The 24,293-nt window shown below is 35.6% G+C and overlaps 1 protein-coding gene across 4 annotated transcripts in view; it reads left to right on the top strand.

Annotated features, from left to right (window-relative positions):
- The window catches only part of DACH1 (dachshund family transcription factor 1), a 351,434-nt gene that overhangs the window by 163,724 nt on the left and 163,417 nt on the right, over positions 1 to 24,293 (top strand). For all 4 annotated transcript variants that reach the window (XM_059466137.1, XM_059466139.1, XM_059466135.1 and 1 more), the window contains exon 3: positions 17,467 to 17,628. In XM_059466137.1, the coding sequence (XP_059322120.1) occupies positions 17,467 to 17,628 (162 nt within the window). The remainder of the gene's footprint in view (positions 1 to 17,466; positions 17,629 to 24,293) is intronic.

Genomic DNA, 24,293 nt, shown 5'->3' with positions numbered 1-24,293 from the left:
AGAACTAGATGTGCTGCTCTCTGTAGTGGATTCTAGTGTGGCTGATATTTTGTGCAGTACTATCAAAACTTAAGCTTCTGTGATTTCTTTATAGATTTTTTTTCCTGTTTGTTTGTTTGTATACATACACTATCAACTTTTTCAAAAATACGAGCACCAAAGGGATAATGCTATAAAATTGAATCACCAGTAGCCATTGAAGATATTTTCCAGTCTCAGTGAAGATGCTGGGATTAAAGCGTGTAAGTCCAATCTTAAGGCGAGAATGAATTTTTATGTAAGATGATACATGTCTTCCTTTCACAGTTGCTTTTTATGCTGCCTTAAAACATGTCAAAATAATCCCCAGCAGAGGAGCCTAAAAGGAATGTCAGCTCTGTGGTTATGTAAATCGAATTGAGTGCTTTACAGCAGGTTAAGATTTTTATAACTCAGGAGTTGTTAACAGCCAGCTGGTTTGTATCTGTTTTTTATGGTTATTCTTGTCATAGGCAGCCTCCACAATTTTTAATTATATTTTATGGTATGTGTTTTCCCTCCTCTTGAATCCCACAGCCACTCTTTGCTTCAAAAGATATTTTCCACTGGGAAGAGGAGAAGCATTGCTTTGGGACTCCATCATTAGAAATACTGTTGTATAATTACCTCCTGGTAACAACAGAGGAGTGTGACTCTCCATCGCAGATCTTTAACTTGCTATGCCAGGATGGAAATCTGTAGTATTCTGCACACCCCGTTAGGCTGTGATGCCTGCAGCCCTTAACTCAGACTGTTCTGCTTTTAAGGAACTGATTTACAGTTTTTATTGCATTCACAATGCAAATTCCTCTTTGCTTCACACTTCAGGTTTGAATGCATGCTTTGTGCTTTGCAGATTTACTGTATTCCGTGTTCTGGATCACCACTCAATTTTTGTAACATACATCCTCAAAAATGCCTTAGTCTTTATTTTTGTTTCGTGACCGTAGTAGTGATATTGGACAAACATAATCTTTTCAATGTTTTTATAGCAGGATAATTTCAAGAGTACAGTCTGATTCCCATCTGGAGTAGAAATAATTTAACATATACTGAGCACTTTGTTGGAAAACAAAACATCATTCCTGACAGCCTGAAAAGCCAATGCCTTTTTTTTTTTTTGTTAGACTTCAAGAAGTTATGAAATATTTAGTTCTGTATAACTGTGAAGACATTGCCAGAAACTCCATTCTTGAATGTTTTACAGCATTTCGTGAGTGTCCTCCCTCTGCCAAAGGAAACTGAGTGCCTGTTAATTGTCTTTAATGGTAGATCCTCCAATTGAAACACCTCCTCTCCTTGCAGAAGTAATGATGTAAGAGCAGAGGCTTAAATAATTGATCACACAGAGAAAGCTGTTTGTTAGATGGTTAAAAGACTGTTAAGCTTGTCAACCGTAAGATAACAAAAAGACTACTATGAGCCTGTTTTTTTAGGTGATGTTGGGAAAATTAACACTTGTTTTTAGGTAAAGTCTAAAATAGTTACAGTCAATCTCACTTGAAAAGCCTGTTTTGAATGTGCAAAGCAAATAATACATGCTTTTTTGTTGTATTCCAAGAATTGATTTGTCTAATCTAGTTTCATTATTTTAACAGACTGAAATCGATAGAAGTATTATCATCATACCTAATTTATTCAGACATTATGGCTCTATAGATCTTCTTGTATTACACAATATTATATTTAAATTTGAATGTTAAGTGTTTATTCTGACCTACTTATGCTCTAATGCCCAATGTCAGCAGCTTCTGAACTTCAAATATCTCTCTCTACTGTGTTGGCTTCATATTAATTTCTAAAGCTACACAGGGGCATGCCGTGTAACTTAACATAAAGATGCAGGGTAAATATTTATTATCAGAATTAGCCTATCTGGTAGGCTAATTTTTAAAAATATATAATCCAGTAGGAAATGAAAAAAAAAAAAAAAAAACAAACCAAAACCTTTTAGACAGTTTGCAGTAATATAGCAAGTTTGCTGAAAATGAAGTTTGAATGTTAGTAAAAATATACTGATATTTTCAAAATACATTTCTCATTTTTCTTTCAATTTCTTTTCCCCATATTCATCCATTTAATAGTTAAGAATGGAGGTGAAAATAGTAATGACAAAAAAAGAAGAAGATACTCCTTAAAATGCATGAGATAAGGTACAATTAATACAGAACAGGAACAGTATATACTAAAACTGCAAGATATATATGACATTGCTTTTAAAAAACACATTGTATAGTATATTATTTTTAAAAAGATCACAAAAAACCCCAGGAAATCTCACAGATTTTATATTTAGCAGATTAGGTACGTACAAAATGTTTCATGGTTTAGGAATTAGAGGACTGCAGTCACAGTTCATGGCTTCACCTTGCCACGTACCAAAGGCAAAACTGCTGATATTTGCCAACACTGACCCGTAAAAATAATCATCATTTCTTTCTTCTCTAAGGCTGTTAAGGATAGTGTGTGCAGTTAAATTATGTTTATTTGTTCAGGGTTCCAAAATATACCTACAGATGATACTCTGGAAGCTAGAACTAATATATTGAATTTTAATTGCTTCTTGTAAAGGATAACATACCATAACAATTTGAAATAGAAATAGTTCTATCTTGAACAAACTCTGATTTAAAGCAGTATTTGGACCTTCCCTAAAGTCTGTGTTTGGCTGCCAATGAAATTCTGAGACAATGAGAAGATACCTGCATATTTCAATTAGGCAGTAGTATGTCAAAGATAATCTTTGGGTGGCATGCAGTATGTGACCTTCTTGGAACAATTCATTTGAACAAACAAAATAACACAGTTTTGACTTAGACTTAATCCCAAAGTTTTCATAGTTGTCAGATATTATACATTAAGGTATTTTAGAGGAGAAAAGTCTGTGCCAGATCTAATGTAGATGGAAAAATGCCCGAACAGCTGAAGAGGCTGTTGTCCACATCAGGCTTTAATTCCCTAATTTCTGCTAGATGGACCTTTGCATGAGAATTTCCCCCAGTGTTGTTACTTCCCTGTTGAAAACAACCGCTGACTTTCTCCTTCGAGTGTGTACACTTTTGGGTTAGAAACAAAGTTGAGAATGTGCTTTTATGAAATTCTCAACTCAAAATTAATGTAGTGATAAAGACTTAAGCATTATTCCACTGTATCCTTGAACAGGTAGCCTGATGTAATAGATCTTAAATATACACCTGTTTTTTCTTGTCTGTAAAGAATGGAAAGATTATTAGATAGTCATATTGTTTCTTTTTCTTTTCAGGCCATTAAAAAAAAAATCTGACAGCTTTATGGCACAATTAGATTAGTAGTGTATTTTTTAAATCCTTAATATCCTGTTTTTCAGAATACAACTTCCTTTACAGTCAACAAAAAAATAACTAGTCACATTTTACAAACATAAGCTAAAATCATTATATTCCTTCTGATTGTCAGAGATTTAGGAAGAGCACATTTAACACTTACATAGCTCAGGTAACAACAGAAGGATGGAGATCTTTTTAAACTTCATTTTAATAAAGCCTCAAGTCGCTTTCATGGAATTAAGAATTTTTGACAAATCATCAGAAATTGAAAAGTGTTTTGATTTTTTTTTAAAAGTGCTACGCTATTGATCTTATGCCCTTCCTGCTGCAGAGTTTGAACTGACCATGTGCTAACTTGAAATTTAAGTTGGTAAAATACTTGTATCTGTTAATTTGATGGTTTCAAGAAAAACACCACAACTAAACAAATAAAAGTATTTATTTCTCATTCTTTCTTAGTGTCTCCCAGGCTCCAAAGTTTGTGACCTTTTAAGGTGTGTGGTAAAATTGAAAGAAACATTGCATCTTCATAGCTCCTTTGTGGATTTTTATCCGTGTACACTTTGCACTGAACTGCTGCCCTCACTTCTTAGGCAAATCTACCTTGAATTTATGGACTTTGTTTGACTTTGTTAGATTTGGAACAAGGGCTGAAAACAAAATTAATGCATGCTTGAAACTATTTTTAGAGCTTTGTACAACTCTTGACTGATTTGTATTGATAATCCTTCTGTAGAGTAAGGAAGTGTTATCTCCATTTAATGGGTAAAGGAATAGAATTAAAATGTAGATGACATCTGATACTTCTGAAAATCTCAGAATTAAAACTCAAGGGCCTCTAATTTCTTTTTCTGATGGTATTTTTAACTAAAAGGGTGAACAAAGCAATTCACATATTATTCAGATACTTTCTTTCAGTGTCTCTTCAACTTCTTCTTGCTACCACCTAAGGATTTCCATAGAAAGTATGCTTGGCACTTGTGGTTAAGCAGAGGTCTTGTAGGTGTGGGGTTATGATCTTTTTGGATCTAATTTGCTACTAACTGAAGATAAATTGTAAGAAAATGACAAACAGGAGACTCAGGCCATCAGCCGTCTAACCAAGCAACTGACCTAGGGGCATTTCTAAAGCTGCCAAAATAACTGTTCATATAATCTGTCAAAAAGCACAATCCTACTCTTGGATAAAATATCTTCCATAATTTGTATCTGGGCATTTTATATGAACATATAGGATGAGAAAAAGAAAGTTAATACAAGGTGAATTGTGCTGTATTAATGGCATTCTTCAGCTAGAATTCCTTCTGTAAATACTTGTGTGAAACACTCTGTTAGTGGAGGACTGATTTGCGGAGAGACAGCAGAAAGATTAGCTTGAAGTAAAAATGTTCATTAAAATATTTTTTATAAAAAACTCTAAGATTTGGGTGAACTGATGCTGCAATTGGATGTAAAAAATATTTGATCCTCTTGAAAAAATTGATATTTCATAGAACCAGAAAATGGTTTGTGTTAAAGCAGACATTAGAGATCATCTAGTTTCAACCCCTGTGCCATGGGCAGGGACACCTTCCACTAGACCTGGTTGCTCAGAGCCCCGTGCATCCTGGCCCTGAACACTTCTTGGGATGGGACATCCAGAGCTTCTCTGGGCAACCTGTTCCATCAGCCTCACAGTTTAAAATTTCTTCCTAGTACCTAATTTAAACCTACCCTCTTTAGCTGTTCTATCACTACATGCCCTTGTAAAAAGTCCCTCTCCAGCTTTCTTGTAACCCCTTTAGTTACTGGAAGGTGCTGTGAGATCTCCCTGGAGTCTTCTCCAGGCTGAATAATTCTCCAGCTCTCCAACTCTCTCAGCCTGTCTCCACAGCAGAGGTGCTCCAGCTCTCTGATTGTCTCCGTGGCCCCTCTCTGGACTCAGGTCCATGTCCTGCCTGTGTTGTGGGCCCCAGCTGAACACGCTGCTCCGGCTGAGGTCCTGCGAGAGCCCAGCAGGAGCGGGGAATCACTTCCTTCAACCTGCTGCCCATGCTTTACTTGATGCAGCCCAGGATGCAATTGGATTTATGGCAATCTGTTAGTTTGGTGAGGAATGTCAACTATTCATTTAGGAGATTGGAAATATGAATCCATCCAAAATTCCTGTATATCATCAACATTGTAGGAGGCAATCTTTTTTCCATGCACAGAAGCCATTTTATAACTAATTTTATATTTCATGCTCTTTGATATGAGGAATATCAATCACTTATGCTTGAATAGTAGCAGTTTCCATTGAAAGTAGAACATTTACTAATATTCACGGAAGTTTTCCCACAGTGTAAGCTTTCTTAGGAAAAACCATGAGAATGGAAACAGCTACTTGTAAATATATTTCTTCAAAAACATGGTCAGTTGAGACAACACTATACTGCCTCCTTTGAAATGTGTTAGCTGTAGTTGAGAAGGGCAAGATGTCAACAGGAAAGAAAGAAAAGTATAAATACAACTGCATTTACACACAGAGATTTGATCATGGTACTACCTGGTGCATATATGAATGTCTCTGTAGACAATTTGCCATCCTTATTAAATATTGTTACTGGAAGGGCAGAATTGTGTTGATTCATTTTCCTTTATTGCATGAAACTTCACTGTATACACACACACACACACACATATATAGATATACATATACACGCACACACACATATAAATATGGTTAGTATGCAGCTTAGATGAAATACAGTCCCCCTGTGGCCTGTTATTGCCATAGAAAATCTGTTTCAATACATGGAGGAATTATTCTTTTTCAAGTCTGGCAAAGAAATATAGCACGTGACTAATACAACCAATTGGAGAACAGAGCAAACAAAGAGAATTCTAGAAATGTCTCATAAACCTCTTAAGGCACTGGCAGAAAAAAACCTCCTTAATGTTGTGGGCTGTTAGTACATCACAGAATTAAGTCTAACAATAGGTCTGCATCCCTTCAAAAGCAATTCCTGTGTTTTAGCATGTCTTAAGTAGTGATTAAGAATTCAATTGTAAAGAAACTCAGCAATTTAATGTAAGAAATTGCATCAAATCCAGTAATTTTCATTCCTGTAAATGTTATGCATACCGTAGACGTTTTCAGAGCTAATTTATTCTTCATTTTGGGAAATGTCCACCAGTTCTTTGGGCTGTACAGTGACAAATATAATTATAATCAATGTTTTGTTTTTGCAGTCTTATTAGTTATCTGTATGTTTTCCAAAGTGACTGCAAGTCAACATTAGTGTCAAATTGCTAGAATGATGTTCTGATTTCTAAGATAAAGTAACAGTAGTGATCATGTTCCATGTTTTTTCAAAATTATTTGTACTATAAATTTTAGTCTAGAAGTCATTATGCTGAAGACCAGTAATATCTAGAAAATACAAAGCAAATACATGTACACTATATGGGCTATGTATTTTTTTTGTTGAAAAATAAATTCATTTGGAATGTTGATCCTTTCATTGTTATGTATTGAGGTTGCATCTTGTAGTTGATTAAAGTTAGATTACTTGTAGTTGGGATAAAAATAGTGAGTTATTATCCAGATACTAATTAAATTTTTGCCAGTTATTTCTATTACTCACTCTCTGCTAAATGTGCAGTCTGTCTTGACAATCTGAATGTCAGATAAGTCAAAAACCTGGAATTTAGCAATGGTCAGAAAGAAGGTCATAACCTGGAGGGAGGAGAAATTAGAAAGCACACGTCCCATTTTGCACTCGTGTGAGTGTTGAGAAGGTGGAGAAAAGTGATTTCCAGTAACAGATAGATTTGTGAGAATCCAAATCTGTTGATATACTGTTCTTTAAAGGATGAAGAAAAGATAATTAAATTATCTGCAGCAAATTATAAGGTAGTTCTCCCCACAAAATGTGGAATCTGTGAAATAATTGTCATCATATTTTGTCTTTTTGTAAACACTACCAAGTTGAGAGGATCATGGTAACATAAAGCTTCTTATTTCATAAATTATTTCTAGCAATGACCACATCATGAGGATTGCTCAGATTTCTGCCAAAGAGAATGTTTAGGTTCTCTTATGCTTGCTTATTTAATGATCTTTGAATGTTATTCATAATGTTAGACAGTGGTACCAATCAGTTGTTGGCTACAAAGAATATGCCTTTCAGAAACAATACATATCATCATGCATGTAAATCTGAATTTACAAATGTCTGCAGGTCTTCATAATACAGAACTGCAATTATGCCAATATGGTAGGAACTGTAGAAAAGCTACTGCATGTTTGTTTTCGTATTACAATCAAGTGCAGTAATAATGTATCCATTATTATTACCACACTTTCCTTTTAATATCAGTAGCAGTCTTCAGATGTTTACTTTTTGTGTAGCAGACAATTCTGAGTTACAAAACGAAAGTATTTTGTTGAATGAAGTTCAGTATTCACTGAACACTCTGCGTGAGAGAGAACTCCCTTGATTTGGGGTGATAATCTGGCATTAGAATAAAAAAAAAATTGGAATTATAATGTTTGAGAAAACCTCCAAGATCATCAAGTCCAAATTTTTGACAAATACACCGTGCCCACTAAAGTGTATCAAAAAGTGCCACATCTACTCACTTTTTGAGCACTTCCAGGCATGGTGACACCACCATTTGCCTGGAGAGCCTGTCCCAATGCTTAATTGCTCTTTCAGTGAGTAAATTTGTCCTAATATCCGTGCTTTGGTGAGGGACACAACACAAGTGCACATCACAAGTGGCCCTGTTGAGCCATGGTTTGTACTGGAAAGAGATATTTTGTCTTCAAATTTGACATGCCACCCGAAGACATTAATCTAATTCCTTGGTCAGCACCCAGGGTGCTACCTGTGGGATTTAGTGTTCTGTTACCTCCTGCAACAAGTAGAGCATAAAGGTGAGAGAGGACTGTCTGTGACAATTGGCTGCCTTTTCATCTGAAAAAAGGACTGCACAGTGTTACCTGTGAGTCATTATCACAGCTACTTTGTACAGTATCACAGTTCTGCATCACAGTACAAACTCTGCTATCACTGTGCTCTAACAGTACATTTAGCCCCATGCCTTGCCTCTGGCACAGAGTAATGCATAATGGATCTGACGAAACTTAAAAAAGAAAAGAAAAAGCAAAAGTGAAAAAAAAAGAGCCCCAAAGCCACAGTGCAGCTCTTGAAGTTACAACACTTCTAGTGAATAAAAGAGTAAAGAGAGAGAGAGGACTCTCCTGACCCTTACAGGTGAATTCTTTACATTCAGAAATGTGAAAATTCTCATACTCAACTTGCTGTGTTAAAACAAGAGTTCATATGTCTTGAAATAACCAGTGGATTTCTGGAACTTTTCCCCACCGTTACATTGACTTCTGTTTTCCTAATGCTTGTCACAACCTGCTTTGCACACTGCAAATAGAGAGAGATAATCAAAAAGCAGTTATAGAATTTGTTAATGTATATAGTATTATAAAAGTTTCTTTTTAGGGGCAAGAGAATTCAAAACAATCTCTACTTTAAAGCTAAATATGACAAAACAGGATCAAAATTTCTCTTTAAAGACATTTTAGGTTTTTTAATATGTGTAATTTATTTTAACTTTATTAAAGAATAAGCCAATGGAAACTTTATTTAAAGTATCTTGAAATATATATTTTAGACATTTATTGCAGGTCTACTGCTCTAATCAGCAGCTGTGATATTTCATCCTAGCTAAAGCCCTGAATTTCTTGCTTTCTCTTTTCATGTGTAGGAATAATGCTGTTTTCACTTCCTGAGGTTGACAGGAGCCTGAAATAAGTCTGTAACTGACTATTCTTGGGCACCAGAAGTGAGAATCAAATCTTTCTTTCTTTGGGCAAAAGTGTTGCTTGAGGACCAAATCCATGAAGGCTTTGATAACACGTCACCTAAGTATTAGTGGGCTGTTTCTTCAGTGTGTGGACTCGGTGCAGAGAACAGGTCCCTCTGGGAACACATCCATTCCACCAGAAGGCTGTCAAAGCTAAAATTATACCATTGGGGTCCACAGCTAAAATCTGATTTTATTCTGATCTTGTTCTGGTGCCACAAATACTCACACACCTGGCTAAGTTAAATTTCACTCACGTGGTTAGGCACGTGGACTACGGTGGATCTGTGGGAAAGAATTTGGCAGTTCTGTTTGCAAGGCTGAGTTTGGAGGTTGTAGGGAAACACTTCCACGGGGCCATCAGACTGCCTCAGCAGTGCTTAGATATTAGTTTAATCAAAGAACTGTGTGCCATTACCCCAGGATCTGTGTCAAGCTGTGGATTAGGTTTATAAAAAAAACTACAAAAGCTCCTGCTGGTTGAAAGATTATGAGCATTTAGCTACATTACTGCTGTTACAGGCACGAACACGTCTTTTCAGTATTTTTGAATTATAGCACTGTTACAATTAGTTGTGTCCATCTAGTTATAAATTAGACTTAAGTTAAAGGCTTGGGTTTTTTAAAATACTCCTCGTCTTCTTGTTGTTTTTGACTGTATAACATCAACTGTAATACACTTCTCTAAGCTGGTCCCAAAGAGTATGTCAATAAAAGACATTGTAGTTAGCAAAATCTAAGAACATTAAATGAAGAAAATTCACAGAGCACCAATAACCACCAGTAACTGTCATTATGTTAAACCTTTTAATTTCTCCTAACAGCAAGAATAGTATTGTGAGAATATGAGATAATACACATGAAAAGAAGAAAAGAGCTTCTATTTGTAAAAAGTGCAGGGAAGTTGTTCCCATAATAAGTCATTCTCTTAAAGAAGAGCAATTATTGAACTCTAGCAATGCAAATGTAAAACAGAAAGCCTTTCAGGAACCAACCATCATTGTTAGCATAATATATTGTCCGTACATATATGTTTTGCTTTCCCACATATCTTTTCTTTTTTTTTTTTTTTGGAACTGCATGGTATTTGGTTAAAGAGATTGTGGATCAGGATTTGGCACTTAAGGAAAAGTATTTTTTTATATTGTTCAAAGCTGACCTCTGCTTTTAAAAGGCTTGATCTGCACTTTTTCATCTGTTTAGAAGCATACATTTTTGGTTAAGAAATTGAAGACAATCTCTTTGTCTTTTTCCTAAGCTGGGAAGGTTGAGATAAAAAAGAATGCCTGCTTTAAAAGTCACACATGGCTGTAATTTAAGATTTTTTTTTACCTCATTGTCCATAACAGTTGAAAGAAACCTTCAATGAAAGTTTATTAACTAGGCCAGTGCCTGAGGCAATAAAGGTTCATTTATTACCAGTTTCTTGGCTGTTTTTCTTCTTCTATTTTTCCGTTAAACTCATAGTGTAAGATAATACTTCACAAAATTAAACCTTTGACCTTCTGTGGAGTTAAGTCGCCTTTGATTAGATAAAGTAACAATTTATGGTCCAGCATGAGGTTGCACATGAAATGAATAATGCAACAGACTGAATGAGAACTGAGAATCTATTGCTTTTGAAAAGATGACTGTTGTTTAAGAAAGAATGTTCTCTCTTAATTGTATTGTATTGTGGCTGTGTGCATTCCAGTAGGATTTTAAATTGTCGCTGAAAACTGCAGGATAGCCAGGCAGTTATGCAACATATATTGTTTAATTCTGTCACAATTGCACCAAGCCTATAATAAATTCACAGATTACAAAGCCCCATGAAGCTGTAGCAGTTAGTAATTTCTTGTGCTATTTGAAATGCACTTTGTGATTTCACTTTTAACTCCTCAGTACAAAGGAATACATCCACTAGATAGAATAACTTGACAAAATGTAAGTCGGTCAATTCCATAAATGGCAAATATTAGTGATAAAATAATTCCACTTGCACATTTTTGAAGCATTATTCGACCTGCTAGCAGATCTATTTAAAAAAATGCAGTGTTACTAAAACAAAAGGACACTGCTGCTTTCCACATCAATGTTTTATTTCTGCAACAATGTTATTAATTGTGGAGGACACATCTTAATGAGAAAGATTTTTAGTTTCCAGCCTTGCTGTGGAAATTTACATCTTTTGCTTGTTTATCCTAAATGCTATACCCAGGCCTCAAAATTCATATTGCAAGTTAGGAGTAGTTACAGGAAAAAGGTCTGATTAGACTGATGAACAACAGATGGTTTGAGCTTCACATATACTGGTTTTCTCCCAGTGCAAGACTGTCAGCTTCAGTTTAGTTGCACCAGTCTAAACCATGGATGATTTTTTTTCCAAGTACTACTTCTTTAGCAATATTTGAAGTGCAGTTGTTTGGTTTTTTTTTTCACTAATATGATACCTTTAATAATAGGCCTTTAAGAGACACTAAAAAAATTATCTAGATGAGCAGTTTATGCTGAACCACTCAAATTGATCAGGAAAATATAGCTGTGGGGACAGGGACCAGACAAGGATTTTTTTGATTATCCCAAAATAACATGTAATGAAATTTTTAGGATATACCAAGCTTGTTATGTTGTATCAATCCAGGCAGCTTAGCAAAAATAAGGTTTCTGGACAACTGTGAGATTCTGGGCATACATTATACATAAAGAATTCTTTTAGTGAAACTCAGTATATTTTAGCGGAACATTATGGTGAAGTTCTCCTTTTTGCAATCCAGTCTATGTACTCAGACCTCTGTCCTCCTGCAGATTGCTTTCCCCTTCTTGTTTTATGTATCACACTATATAAAACACCCATTAGATCAGAGAGTAAGGTTAGGATCCTATTTCATTTGAAATAACTAGGCAGCGGCGTAATAAGCTACCAAAAACTTGTACCTGAACTGCTGGAACCCGTGAAACCAGTGCAATAACCTACAGTGATCGGGGTCAGGGCCTAGGAGGTAACCCTGCCTTTCTTTCTGAGGCAGATTTTTTTCAGATTTTAGTAGGAATCTTGCAAAAGTAAGAACCACAATATGAAATCTGGTATTTAATCAAGAAAGGGCTTGCATTTTTTTCAAGTCAGTAGCATTGAAATAAACTCCAGGCAAAAGGATTAAGCATTAATTTGAAATATTGAAAGGAGTTCTTGCAGAATTGAGATGAGATTTGGAACTCCTCCCATGCAATGAGTAAAGCGTTTCTGCAGAATGAACTTTGCAGCAAATAAATTAAGTTAAATGTAACACACTGCTGACAGTTGTATTTTGGTTTTCTGCCTGTTCTGTGATGACAAAGGTAAAGTTTCTTGAAAATGTTGTAAAAGTCCTAAAGAAGGAGCTTATGTAAATACGCATGTTACTGAATTTTGTAAGTAGCCATAAATATATGTATATAGACATATATAAAATAAAATATAATAGAAGCTAACAGTTGCATCAAGGAAATTATTGGAATGACTATTAGGAATTGTTATTGTTCTTAGGCATAATTATGCGAAGGAAGTTAAAAGTGAATTAAGATCAATTATTTAAATAATTCTGTAATTTGTTCCAGGATGAAGTTTAGGGATGCAATTAAAAAAATGTATGTTTTGAGATATATTCAAGTCTGAAAAAGTTCCATTCACAGGTCCTTTTCTATTTTGCTTCACAAATAGGATGTGTTGTAAGCTGTTCACCCCATCAAAACTGAAAGTTTTAAGAGCTTTCTCTTAAGGCAGGCAGGAGATACTATTTGTTGGAAGGCAGAAACCCTGGATGTGATTTAGTGCCCACCAGTAATTCGTGTACGTTTCGAAAACCTGTCATGATATATGACAGCTCTCTTGGGGACTTTGCTTTTAGAACAGAATTGTTTTCTGAAGATGCTGTGGTTTTTTTGTCATTGTTTTCTGTTTCATTCACTCATTTTTCAGCGTTAGAGACCACACATACTGGGCATACTTCTGGTCTCATTCTCACCCACGAAATTCTGACTTCAGTAGAGTTGCACGGGTGTAAATTAGACCAGGACTTGGCAGGAGAAAGCTTATGATTATATTTGGCAGAGACAGCAGGCTGCAACTTTATTAACATAATTAACAGCTACAAACACACCCAACAGGCCAAAGTAATCTAGTGACAGAAGAGAGAAGGTCTTAGTAGGAAAGGATCCTTCACGCTCTCTTTTGGTGTTCTGCTTCTTGTTCCTGAGTTCCTGCTAAGGCTTGGCGAGCGTTCAATTGAGCTGTAATTCAAATTCATACTGCTCCTGCAAGACACCTTGAACAGAGTTTTGCTGATGAGTCTATAGGAACTGTCAGCAATACGGAGATTACTTCAGAAGCGTGATGGTTGAATCGAACTTTACTTTCTGATGTTTTGCCTTTTGAATTAAATTGTTGGGCAAGATTAATTGCACGCAGTAAGAGATTTAAATGAATGGCTTTATAAAGCATTAAAGTTCTAAGTATGTCACATGGGAAAAAAGCTGTAAGGTTTAAATGAATAAATGTATTTAATGCATAAAATGTCTAGGCTAATTTTTTAATTCCTTTACAAACATATTGAAAAACCATACTTTATTCATCCATCTTAGTTATACTGCTGTGGTTGTGGTAATTTAATATTCCTGCTCTTTGCTAATCTTCTGGTTCAACAGAAGTAAACAATAGGTTTCATAAATTAAAAATACGCTCCTCAGAACATGCTTCTAAAGATAAAAAACAAGGCTGTAAACATTTATGACTGAAACAAACTAGATTGTTCAAATACTGCCATGATGTATCATGTATATCAATATGGCACTGATATCAGTTAGAATGCAAACAAGGTTTTAAATGATGTGCCCCTTCATTTCAGCTGGAGAATCCGCTTTACACCATCTGCCTATCAGATGGTTAGGAACCAGGACTGCGTATTAATGCCACATGTTCGATTTTCATTCCTCTTGTAATGGTTAGATTCATATTGCTAATAGCTGTGCATGAGCACTGTCGATGAAATTTGTGTGACGATGGAGTGATGAGATATTTATAAAGCTGCCTGTCTCACTGCATAATCAGCAGGAAGAATGCCAGACATAAACAACTTATCAATTTCAGAATATTAATGACAACTACCATTGCCTTTAATCCACTGAATATTTTGGCCTGAATAATTTTTAACTGTTCAAGTAAATATTTGTAAAGAACAAAAGATACCTATGTGGCTATTCAGTGTGATCCTTATTTCTTTCATTTCAGTTGACTTTGTAGGTTACATTTAGTTATCTCATTTTTGAAGGTAACATTTCTGTAGTGTAGAGAAATGTGCACCTTGGAAATTCCTTGGCTACTTATTGTAAGAGTAAATTGATGTTAAATAATGTTTACAACAAACAACTTTTTCAAATAATAATTTTTTATTAAATCCCAGGTATTTCCCTGTGTATGTACACATACTGGGACTTTACAACTTAGTATTTTAAAATATAAATATAGATACATAGTGGTGTATTAACTTCTGCTTATAATATATTTGCCTGCCTATACTAGTGAGTTAAGAAAGATAAGTTGGGCCCTATGCTGAAGTTCTGGTACACCACAGTGCACCAGTGATTATAAAGCAAGTGGCTCTGATAACTGGCTTTGGGCCTCCCTTGGCACTTGCTCAGGGGATAGGAAAAAGCAGCACTAAAGGAGAAACTGTGCTGTAGACTGGAATTGCTGTAAGGACCACCATTAAGCTAGAGTTCTGAGCATTATTCCTTCCATTTCCCTCCTTACTTTCACCAGTGCTTACACACATTTCAGATTTGCATGGTTTCCATTAATTGCTGTATAGAAAACTTAAATCATTTCAGTCGCTTCTGTGATTGTAAGAGAAGGAATGAAATTATTAGTTTAATTCCTACTGTTTGAAATTATCATTTTTTTTGCCACAAGCATTATCTTGCAAAACTCTAACTACAGAACTAGGCAATTTGTATTTTAGTTTCTCAGTCCCCATCCAAAGAGCATACTCTTTTTTTTGCAAATTTTGTAGCAAAAGAGGAATTTTATTTCAGGAATTCTGCATCCAGGTCATTATTCCAATGAGAAAGAAAATAATTGCAGGTGGTGTCACGAGTCCAGCATCTCTTTAGTATGTAATTTACCCCAGTACTTGGAAGCACTTTAAAACTGCTGGCGTAAAGGCAACGAAGAATTTGTGGCCTGCTGTTGTAGTCATTGAATATAATGTACCAGGATATTCCTCCAAATAATTGTTCTTTAAAAATGCTAGGTTTAGCTTTTGAGGGATGTATACATATATTAAAAAAGGAAGTATAGGTTATTGTGTTGTTTAATGAGCACCGGATGCAAACCAAAGTTCAGAGGTGCACCATCCCTTTTTCTGTGGCCAAATTTAGGGACTGTAACCAAATTTGTATAATGTATGGCTTCATATCCTTCCTCTAAGGTAAAAATATAATTGGAAGCAATCCATGTTATTGTCAATACCTTTTTAAGATCAGAACATGCACAATTTGTGATAGTAGCAGAAGCTAAAATAAAAGTAAACCCTCATATTTATTCATCTTCTCATTTATTTTTGGCCTTTGTACATCTTCTACCTGAAACAGCACTTTTGTAAAGAATATTGATCTGTAATTATCACTTGGTCAGTAATTCTCATTACACTTGGAGGTGTTAGAAGTCAGCCTGTGAGGAGGGTTGGGAGGCTGGAACTGTTTGCTAATCTTTATGTGGTCATGCAAAGCAATCAGGGAAAACAACCTTCAGTCAAGCAACAATATATTCAAAGGCACCTCTTATGCCACCTCATAGATTTCCTGATGTCTGCTCACCTTCTGCTTTTTCCCTGCTGGAATTTGCCTTCTGTCCCTCCCCATCGCTAGCCAAAAACATGGCAAAAGTGAGCTTGTTTTCCTTGTAAGGAGTCAAAGGAGACAACAAGGGACCCTGGGAAGCAATGGTGCTAGCAATATTTACCTCAGCGGCCTGGGATTATTTGCTTATTTGGTCTTTCCTGCTAAATTGCACTCTTCCTATGCTGGACAGCAGCCTCAGAATAGTAAATTGTGGCGTTAGTTCCTCTTGAGATCCATAGGACACTTCACACCTCTCAGAGTAGCTGAAAATCAGATAAGCAGGCACCTTTAAACTAATTACATGGAGTTTTTCAAGCCTTCTCCACATTCAGGGCAAGAATCTTGATTCAAAATGACCGAGGGTCTGTTCTCTTCACGTGGCATCACAGGCTGAGGGCTGAGTGAGTCAATGCATTAAACTAACCTGCTTTGTTGCCTTCTCTTTTGCTTCTTAGGTTTAGTTCTCTGTCATTTCCATCTCTGCCCCCTGCATCAGTTGTGGGGGGGAGGCAGCTCTTGTGAAGCTTTTACAGTGTCCTCTCTCTGCTGCCATCCAGGCTGGGGCAGAGGGATCTGGGTGGGCAGCAGCAGGGCTTGGGCACCACAGCAGAATTGCCCTGCCTCGGGGAAGAGGGCAAAAACTTATGCTTGTGACTTTGATTAAAGGCTGTGTCTAATTTTGACTTTTGAAGGCAACTGGAGAACTGGACCAGTTCTCCAGTTGCTCTTGACAAAGAGAAATTTTTCTGGGTTTGTAGAACATTGTTGTCTGGATGGATGGCAGAAACTTGGTTTGGTAGGAAGAGCACTTGAATTGCCTGTAGGTGATTTTGGGATTGGTATTAAATGGGTTAGTACTTCCTCTTCTCATTGATAAATATTTTATTGCCTTACAGTCTGAGGAGAACAGAATAATGTTCTGCATTTTTTTTTTCTAGAAATGCTTCCTAGAAAAACTACATGTCCTTGCTATTATGTGTGAAATGAGAAATGCCTGAGTTCTCTAATCTGTTACTCATAAATAGAAATTATAGACCTGTTACTTCTCTTTTCTTTAGCATTACTAAAATTAAAGATCTGATGGGAAATTTTTTCTAAGTATGGTTACTCACCTATTCATAGTCAGACAGGACACCATTTTGAAGCTAAATTAGATTTTTGACTGCATCTGTTTGTAGCTGCATCTAGTTGTGATTTTATTATGAAAGCACTTACTGGACACCAAGTTAAAGTTTAGATGAATGTATAGGAGTAATTATCTAAATACAGTGTGAAATATTTTACTTGAAAAAGTTGATAGTTTTCAAAGCCAATAAGAGGAATAAAACTCTGCAGTGCTCTCTGTTCTTATGTAATAGTCACGAAGGAATAATAACAGTCCCTACAATAATGGAGACTCACAGAATAATGAATATTAAATTTTTTTTATACTTCTTTGCAGGTCTGACAGCAGCAGCTGCAGCAGCAGCAGCTGCCACCAATGCTGCCATAGCAGAAGCAATGAAAGTGAAAAAAATCAAATTGGAAGCTATGTCCAACTATCATGCAAATAATAACCAGCATGGAGCAGACTCTGAAAATGGAGATCTGAATTCAAGCGTTGGTAAGTTTCAGACATAGCATTAATATATGTCCATAATACTGAGATATTTTATTAAAATGGTAATCTTTCTGAACTTCCTTCTGAAGCTTTGATTTGGTGTAAAAAGTTGCATATTTGTTTTCCTTTTCTTAATGTTTTTAGTTTTATTTTGTACCTGACCTTTACACACCATTCAGTGTTGTTGTTACTATTACAAAAACATTCTTTTCTTCACAGGCTACTTTTGCAGACTCCAGTTAATATTTTCCATGAAAGAAAGTGGTTTGATTGCTTAGAGTTCATTTTTCAAAGTACAGGTGGAGTGACAGATGATGGTGTCAAAGTGAAATTTAACAATGTCTCCTGCTCAGTGTGCTGGGTATTGACTTTAGGTAATTCAGAACACAAGCTTGAAAGCAAAATATTTCATACTTTCATGTGCCCTGTGACAAAAGGAAAACATACATACACAATAAATTCTGCCATGCTCTGCAGTTCCTATCATATTTTATTTTAATAAACACGTTCTTAAAATGTAGTTAACATTTTTTTCCATTTCTTAAGCAGCCATCAGCAACTCTTGTTCTTTTTCAAAAAAGAATTGTTTCAGTATACTTTATTCATTTGTTTGGACAATTTGTTTTGCTAAAGCATACTTCAAAGCTAGGATAACTTTTGTTGTTGTTGATTAAATCTTTAATCATCTGTGTGTGTCTGCTGTAAAATGTTTTGTTATGCCATTTCATTGTATTGGATCCTTTTATCATGTTGAGACAGTATTAACTCAGCAACAGAAATTCAATGACAAGAGGTACATTCAGAAGACTGCAGGGAGGATTGGTGTATGCTGGATTTAAATGGCCTCAGATAGGCTTTTTGTTTTTATTTTGGCCTTTTGTCCAGATTTTTTTTTTTTTTAGTTTTTCATCTTCTAAATACATTTGGAATTAATCTGAGAGGGTATGCACTAGCCTTAACATAAATAAATACATGTTTGAGGACAGTGTTTCTGTACAGTTCAATAGGCATCAGTAGGGTATTATTTAGAAATAATATGAATTGCAGTTCAAAGTACAGGATCACTTGGGTACATACTACTGTAAATAGCAACAAGATGTGTGCATTACTGCACAAGGAGATTATATGATTGGTTTTGTTTTCCTTTTAAATAAAGGCTTTAAAAATACTTCTATGATGGTGAAGAAAATAGTCTTAAATTACTGAGATACCAACATATGCGGTTACTCTAATACAAGTGTAAAGATTGTTCTCTTGGAGAAAAAACAAGAGAGGGTAGAGTGCAGGTGTCTTTGAAATCTGGGAGGAGGGGATAGGTACAAATGAAGTGGAAGGACCAGTTGGCCTCCAGCACACTGGGAGAAAAGTGAAGTAATGAGAAAGGGTGAACAGGGTAAGTACAAGCCGAGAAGATAAAGAGTGTGCACTAGAACTAGAAGCTAATTTAGATTTTCAGGCTTAGATGAATCCATTATGTGAAATAAAATGTTCAAATATACTGGTTTGTGGAGCTGCTATTCTGCTTGGCAGTTCTAGTTATAAACCACATGTGCATCCATGGGGATGGAAAAATTAATCAGCATCTAAGACACACAGAGTATTTGTAGAAGAGTGGACAGAAGGAATATCTGAACTTCCTCTGAATAAAAAAGAAAAATATCTATTTTGAAATCCTTGTTTTAGGCAAAATTTAGATAACTAATATGCTCTTAGACAGCCTAATCATTTTCCCTATTTAAGAAAATACATTCTAGCTATTTTAGTAAGGCAAACTTAGTGAAGCAAGATTATTTATTGTCATTGTCAAAATTTTCTCTCAGCCCCTTAACTTACTTGTTAACTTCAGTTAATTTCCCAATTTAACTGAATGAAGAATTGAGTTAATTTTGTACAGAAAAAAATGGCTCTTCTGAGTAGAGTGAATAGCTTTCCAGTTGTCTCCATTGCATGAGGAATGGTTCTGAAAATACAGTTTTCTTGTCTGTGCATCTTGTCTTGAGCTGCACCCTTCACGCAGAGGATTTCTCAAGAGCAATTTGATTTATTTGTTTGGTTTTTTTTTATAGTGAACCCTTTCTAGTGTCCAGTGTTAGTCATGCATATGGAATCAGAGAAGTGACTCCTATGTTACTAATGTCAGGGTATTGTTAGGTTCATGAAGAGTTAAGTTCTTTGTTTATTAGTTGCATTTTTGAAAATTAGCACACTGTATTATCTTGACAAGAGCTCATATTTCAAAGGTGTTGCTTGTAGTAAGTACGTACACTTTCTTCTCCTGCATTTTTTCAGGAGTGCGTTTATTTATGTATTTTCAAATAAATATTATCAAGTCCATATACCAGTAATGTTTTAAATTACAGCTTGCTAGGGAAGAATATGAAATATTACATTACTGAATGTTGACAGGAGGAAAGACTAAAACAAAAGAAAACAACCTGATTGTAGTTTACATTTTAAATTAGCTTATGTGCCTGACCAAACTGAAAAGGAGCAAATGATCCAACCAGGCTAAAAACTTAACTGAGTCATCCTAGCCCATATGCAGCAGAAATTGTGGTGGGTGTGGATTTACCATCCTGTGCTCCAATGCTTACATAAAGGTGGATAAATAAAATAAGGGCCCTTATTTTATTTATCTTATTGTATTGACAGGTCAGGTTTACTTCTGAATCGTCTTGCTTTTTGGATTTAATCAAATGCTTAATGTGAATTACAGAAGTAATTCTTGTAGTCAAGCATTGTATAATTATACAGAGCACTACACAAATTTATTAACTTGGTCCTTTGAAGCAATGGCCAAAAGGTTAGTGAATGAAGGGAGTTAAAGGAAGCCAATGATACTAATAAGTAATTATTTTATATCTTTCTGTTTTGCTGGTAACCTTGAGCTTGCATCCTCCCACCAGAATTATCATTTTAGAAGGGAAAAAAAAAAAAAGAAATTACAGAGGAATCAGAGTGAGGTATTAGCACACTGAGTAAAATATATGGCTGCAACGCCTTTCTCCCCCATCCACAATCAATTGGATTCTTTTAGTTTAATATTTACTTGCTAAGATGAGATGCTAGTCTGCATGGTGATAAACAGTCTGCTACTGGCATCTGAAGGTGACCTGTCAGTTCATATGGACAAATCTCCTGCTTACTGAAATGTACAAAATAAATCATTAAAGCAGGCAGGTGCTCATTCCCAGATTTAAATCACCATAGATTTATGATTTGAATTAATGCTTCATTTGGTCATAGAAATAGATGCTGAGACAAATGATATGCAGTGGTTGGGGCTTCCATACTGTAGCCATCCTAATATTGATTACTGAGATGTCTTTGCAATCTCTTGTTTATATCAAGTACTGTCTTGTGACAGCTTGGCTGATATGAGCTACATTGCAGATAAGAAGGAAAAATGTCCCAGGTTCTTTTTAGTGGCAATCCTACATACAACATGCAGGATAGATAAATTATTGGGGTTTTGTCTAAAAAATGAATTCCGTAGGGCAGCAAAGGAAAAAGAAAGATTATGCTCTGTGTTGGGGATTTTTTTGTTGCTGTTGTTGGATTTGGTGGTTTTTTTTCCTTCTTTTTTTTTTTAAATTTGGTTTGGTTTTTTAAATTAATTGCAGAATGAAAAGAAAGAGACTGGCAAGGTCAAATTTTGAATTTCACTGCTGAGGTCCTACTCTTTGTCAAATTAGCATCTTAGTGTGATACTAGGATCAGTTGTATGTTTACCATCTGATGCTCTGAAGCAATGCATAGGTAAAGCAGCTCAATCATTTCCTCGCTGCTTAAGTACTTACTGCCCTGCTGTCCTACTTCATTAACCTGCAGCAGCAAAGGATAAAAGCCTTTGAAAATAAATGCCTTTTAAAAGCTATTTTTGTGGGCTAGAGTTTGCTATCTATAACTTGGTAGGAAGTGAAGAACAGTCCGTATACTTTTGCTTCCCAAACATTATATAAAATGAAAACACTGTGCATACACTTTAGGGAATACTCAAAGGATTTGTTAAGACCTTTGCCACTTGCTAAAATATGACTCATAAAACTTGTAAACAACTATCAACAATAGTAAATTAGTTGCTTAGTAGGAAATGAGTTCATATCTATTCAAAATGTGATCTCAAAACAGATGTCCCAAGAAAATGTCATTGTTTAAAAGACATTCATACAAAAAAAAATGCTATTATTTCTTTAAGGAAGTGAAGCAATCATGAAGACTTTGGTGTTCTTAATTTCTAAACACAGTTAGGAAATACGAGGCAACATTTTACACTTGGCTAGCATGTTAATCCATAAACAACCACAAAATGTGTTGAAAATTAAGAGATTTTCTTGGCATGTTAGGTTTCCTCTTCATCTGCATTACCTTGCAATATTTAAAATTATGAGGCAAATACAAGGCTTCCTGTGATGTGTTGTTCAAAGGTAAAGCTTGCTTGTATACTGTTATTTTTTTTCATCCAGAATCAGAGATAAAATGATTTAGGTGAAATTATTTTTCTCCGGTGACCTTGCCCAATAATAGAACAGTACAAAATGCAGTAATTTCCTTTTTCTAAACACACGTGTCTATTTTAAGGGAAAGGAATACTTTTATGGTTTCAGGAAAAAGTCTTGGAGACCTTGAAAAAGCAAATAAAAGGAAACAGAGAATGCAGGCCACTGAGCACAGCTCTGCAGTTGCACATCTGATTCTCTGCCTTGGCAATGTTAATGAACCTCAAATCCTCCCTATAATTAGATGAGGGAATTGCTTATATTTTCAAACAGATGATGCTGCTGTAATGAAACGATTGGAAACGATTGACAGGGAACTTAAAAGTGTCTACCGTAGTCATTTAGTTTCCGGGTTTTGGGTTTGGGGTTTTTTTTTCTTTCTTCTTCTTTTTTTTTCTCTTTTTTTTTTTTTTTCTTTTTTTTTTTTTATGTAGAAGAAGATTGGCTGTAGATACAGGTCCTGGGAGAGGTAGTAATTTACACAGAATGCTATGACAGGTGTCTTTGTATAGCATGGAAATAAAATGGAAGGCAGAGGAATGATGGGCAGGCATGGCAATTTTTTGGGAGGGGGTGTCCTGTGCTTATTCTGCCTGGGTTCTTTAAAAGGGGCCGAGACTCAAGAGATGGATCCGGATTGAGTGCACAGCTGTAACTGCTGATGAGCTAATTGCTCCTTATCTCTCAGCCCCATTCATCTTCATTTTTTACCAATTACTGAGAATTATCTGTGTTCTCAGTTGGATATGAGAGTTAATCCTTTTTGGTTAAGCTGGCAGTACTGTGAGCAGATTCCAAATCATAGGGTGAAAAAGCCAGAGCAAGCTTGTTCTCAAACTCTCTCCAGTTCAATGACAGTATCAGTAGTTCATAAGAATTTTTCTATTGTTTAACAGATTAAACACTGGGCTGTTTTTTTACTTTTATACTATTATTAATATGTATTTTTCTCTTAGTGTAAACTGAATGAGTATATTCCTAGGTGGATATGTTTCCTTTCTGAAAATATTGCAAAAATGAAAATAAGCTAAACAGTAACTTCAGACCAGGAGGATTCTTTGCAGAATGTCAGTGTTTATTGTGTGATACATAGCACTTCTTTTAATGACGAGACTGTGCATGCAACTTTGACATCGTGGGACATAAGACAAATGCTTGTCAGTGACAGATATCTACTTTTGTAAATTTGTTTGAGATCTGTAGGTGAAAAGTGCTGTCTAGGTGCTTGCAAAAGCATAATCATACAGCCTTAAGGACAAATGTGCTATGTGGAGCACATCATATTTCAAGCTAAAGGAATGCTTTCATAAAACTGTGCTTTGGGAACACACAGAACACCAGAAACAGATCATTTAGTTATAATCAGGTCACTAAGCTTTTTTTTCTAGAATTTTGCTTGTCATGGGAAAAAAAATCTTGCATCCTATAGCTAAAATGTAATGTTTGTCTGTCAACCAGGAATGTAATTAGTGCATATCTGCTTCTGTAGACTTTAATTGTGATGGTTAAATTTGCTAAACAAGGCAATAACTGGTTGTTATGACCTGAGCACCAGTTAGTAAATTAGGAGAATTATTAGCAAAGATTCAGCATTTCATATTGGAAGGTCAGTTGTGCTGTAACAGTTCCCTCATCCAGATTAAATCTTCACTGTGAAGCTCATTGAAACAAATGTAGACATTTGCATCTGAGTCACCTTAGACTCAACAGACAGCAATAGGCACTTGTAGGGGTGATCCATCTCACCCTAAAGTAGATGGCAAAAGTAGATCAGATAAATTGCACCTTACAAGTGCTTAGTCATGCGACTACCGAGTTGTAGTTGCATAAAGGAAGTTAAATGCACTCTCAGTGCATGCAATTAATATTTTCTGGAATAAGATCTGAAGATTTGTAGGAGGTAACAGGTCTTTTCCAAGACAGTGAGGCAGTCATGGCAAAATAGTGCTTGAGGCACAGTGAAATAGAAAAGTAAAGTAAATAAATTTACTCTTCAGAAACAGCAGGTGAGAAGTTTAGCTGTTCTCGCAGAAAACTATTTAGATATAAATATACTCAGAAGTTTTTCTGGTTGTGTGGGTATGCTGCTTCTGAAAAGAGTGGTTTTACCTACATGAAGCATACTAGAGAGCAGGCTTCTAAAACTGCAGAAGCAAAAGCTTCCAGTGT

This window comes from Ammospiza nelsoni, chromosome 2, assembly GCF_027579445.1.
Source record: "Ammospiza nelsoni isolate bAmmNel1 chromosome 2, bAmmNel1.pri, whole genome shotgun sequence".
NCBI classification, from domain to species: domain Eukaryota; kingdom Metazoa; phylum Chordata; class Aves; order Passeriformes; family Passerellidae; genus Ammospiza; species Ammospiza nelsoni.
This window is presented reverse-complemented; position numbering and strand designations above follow the sequence as displayed.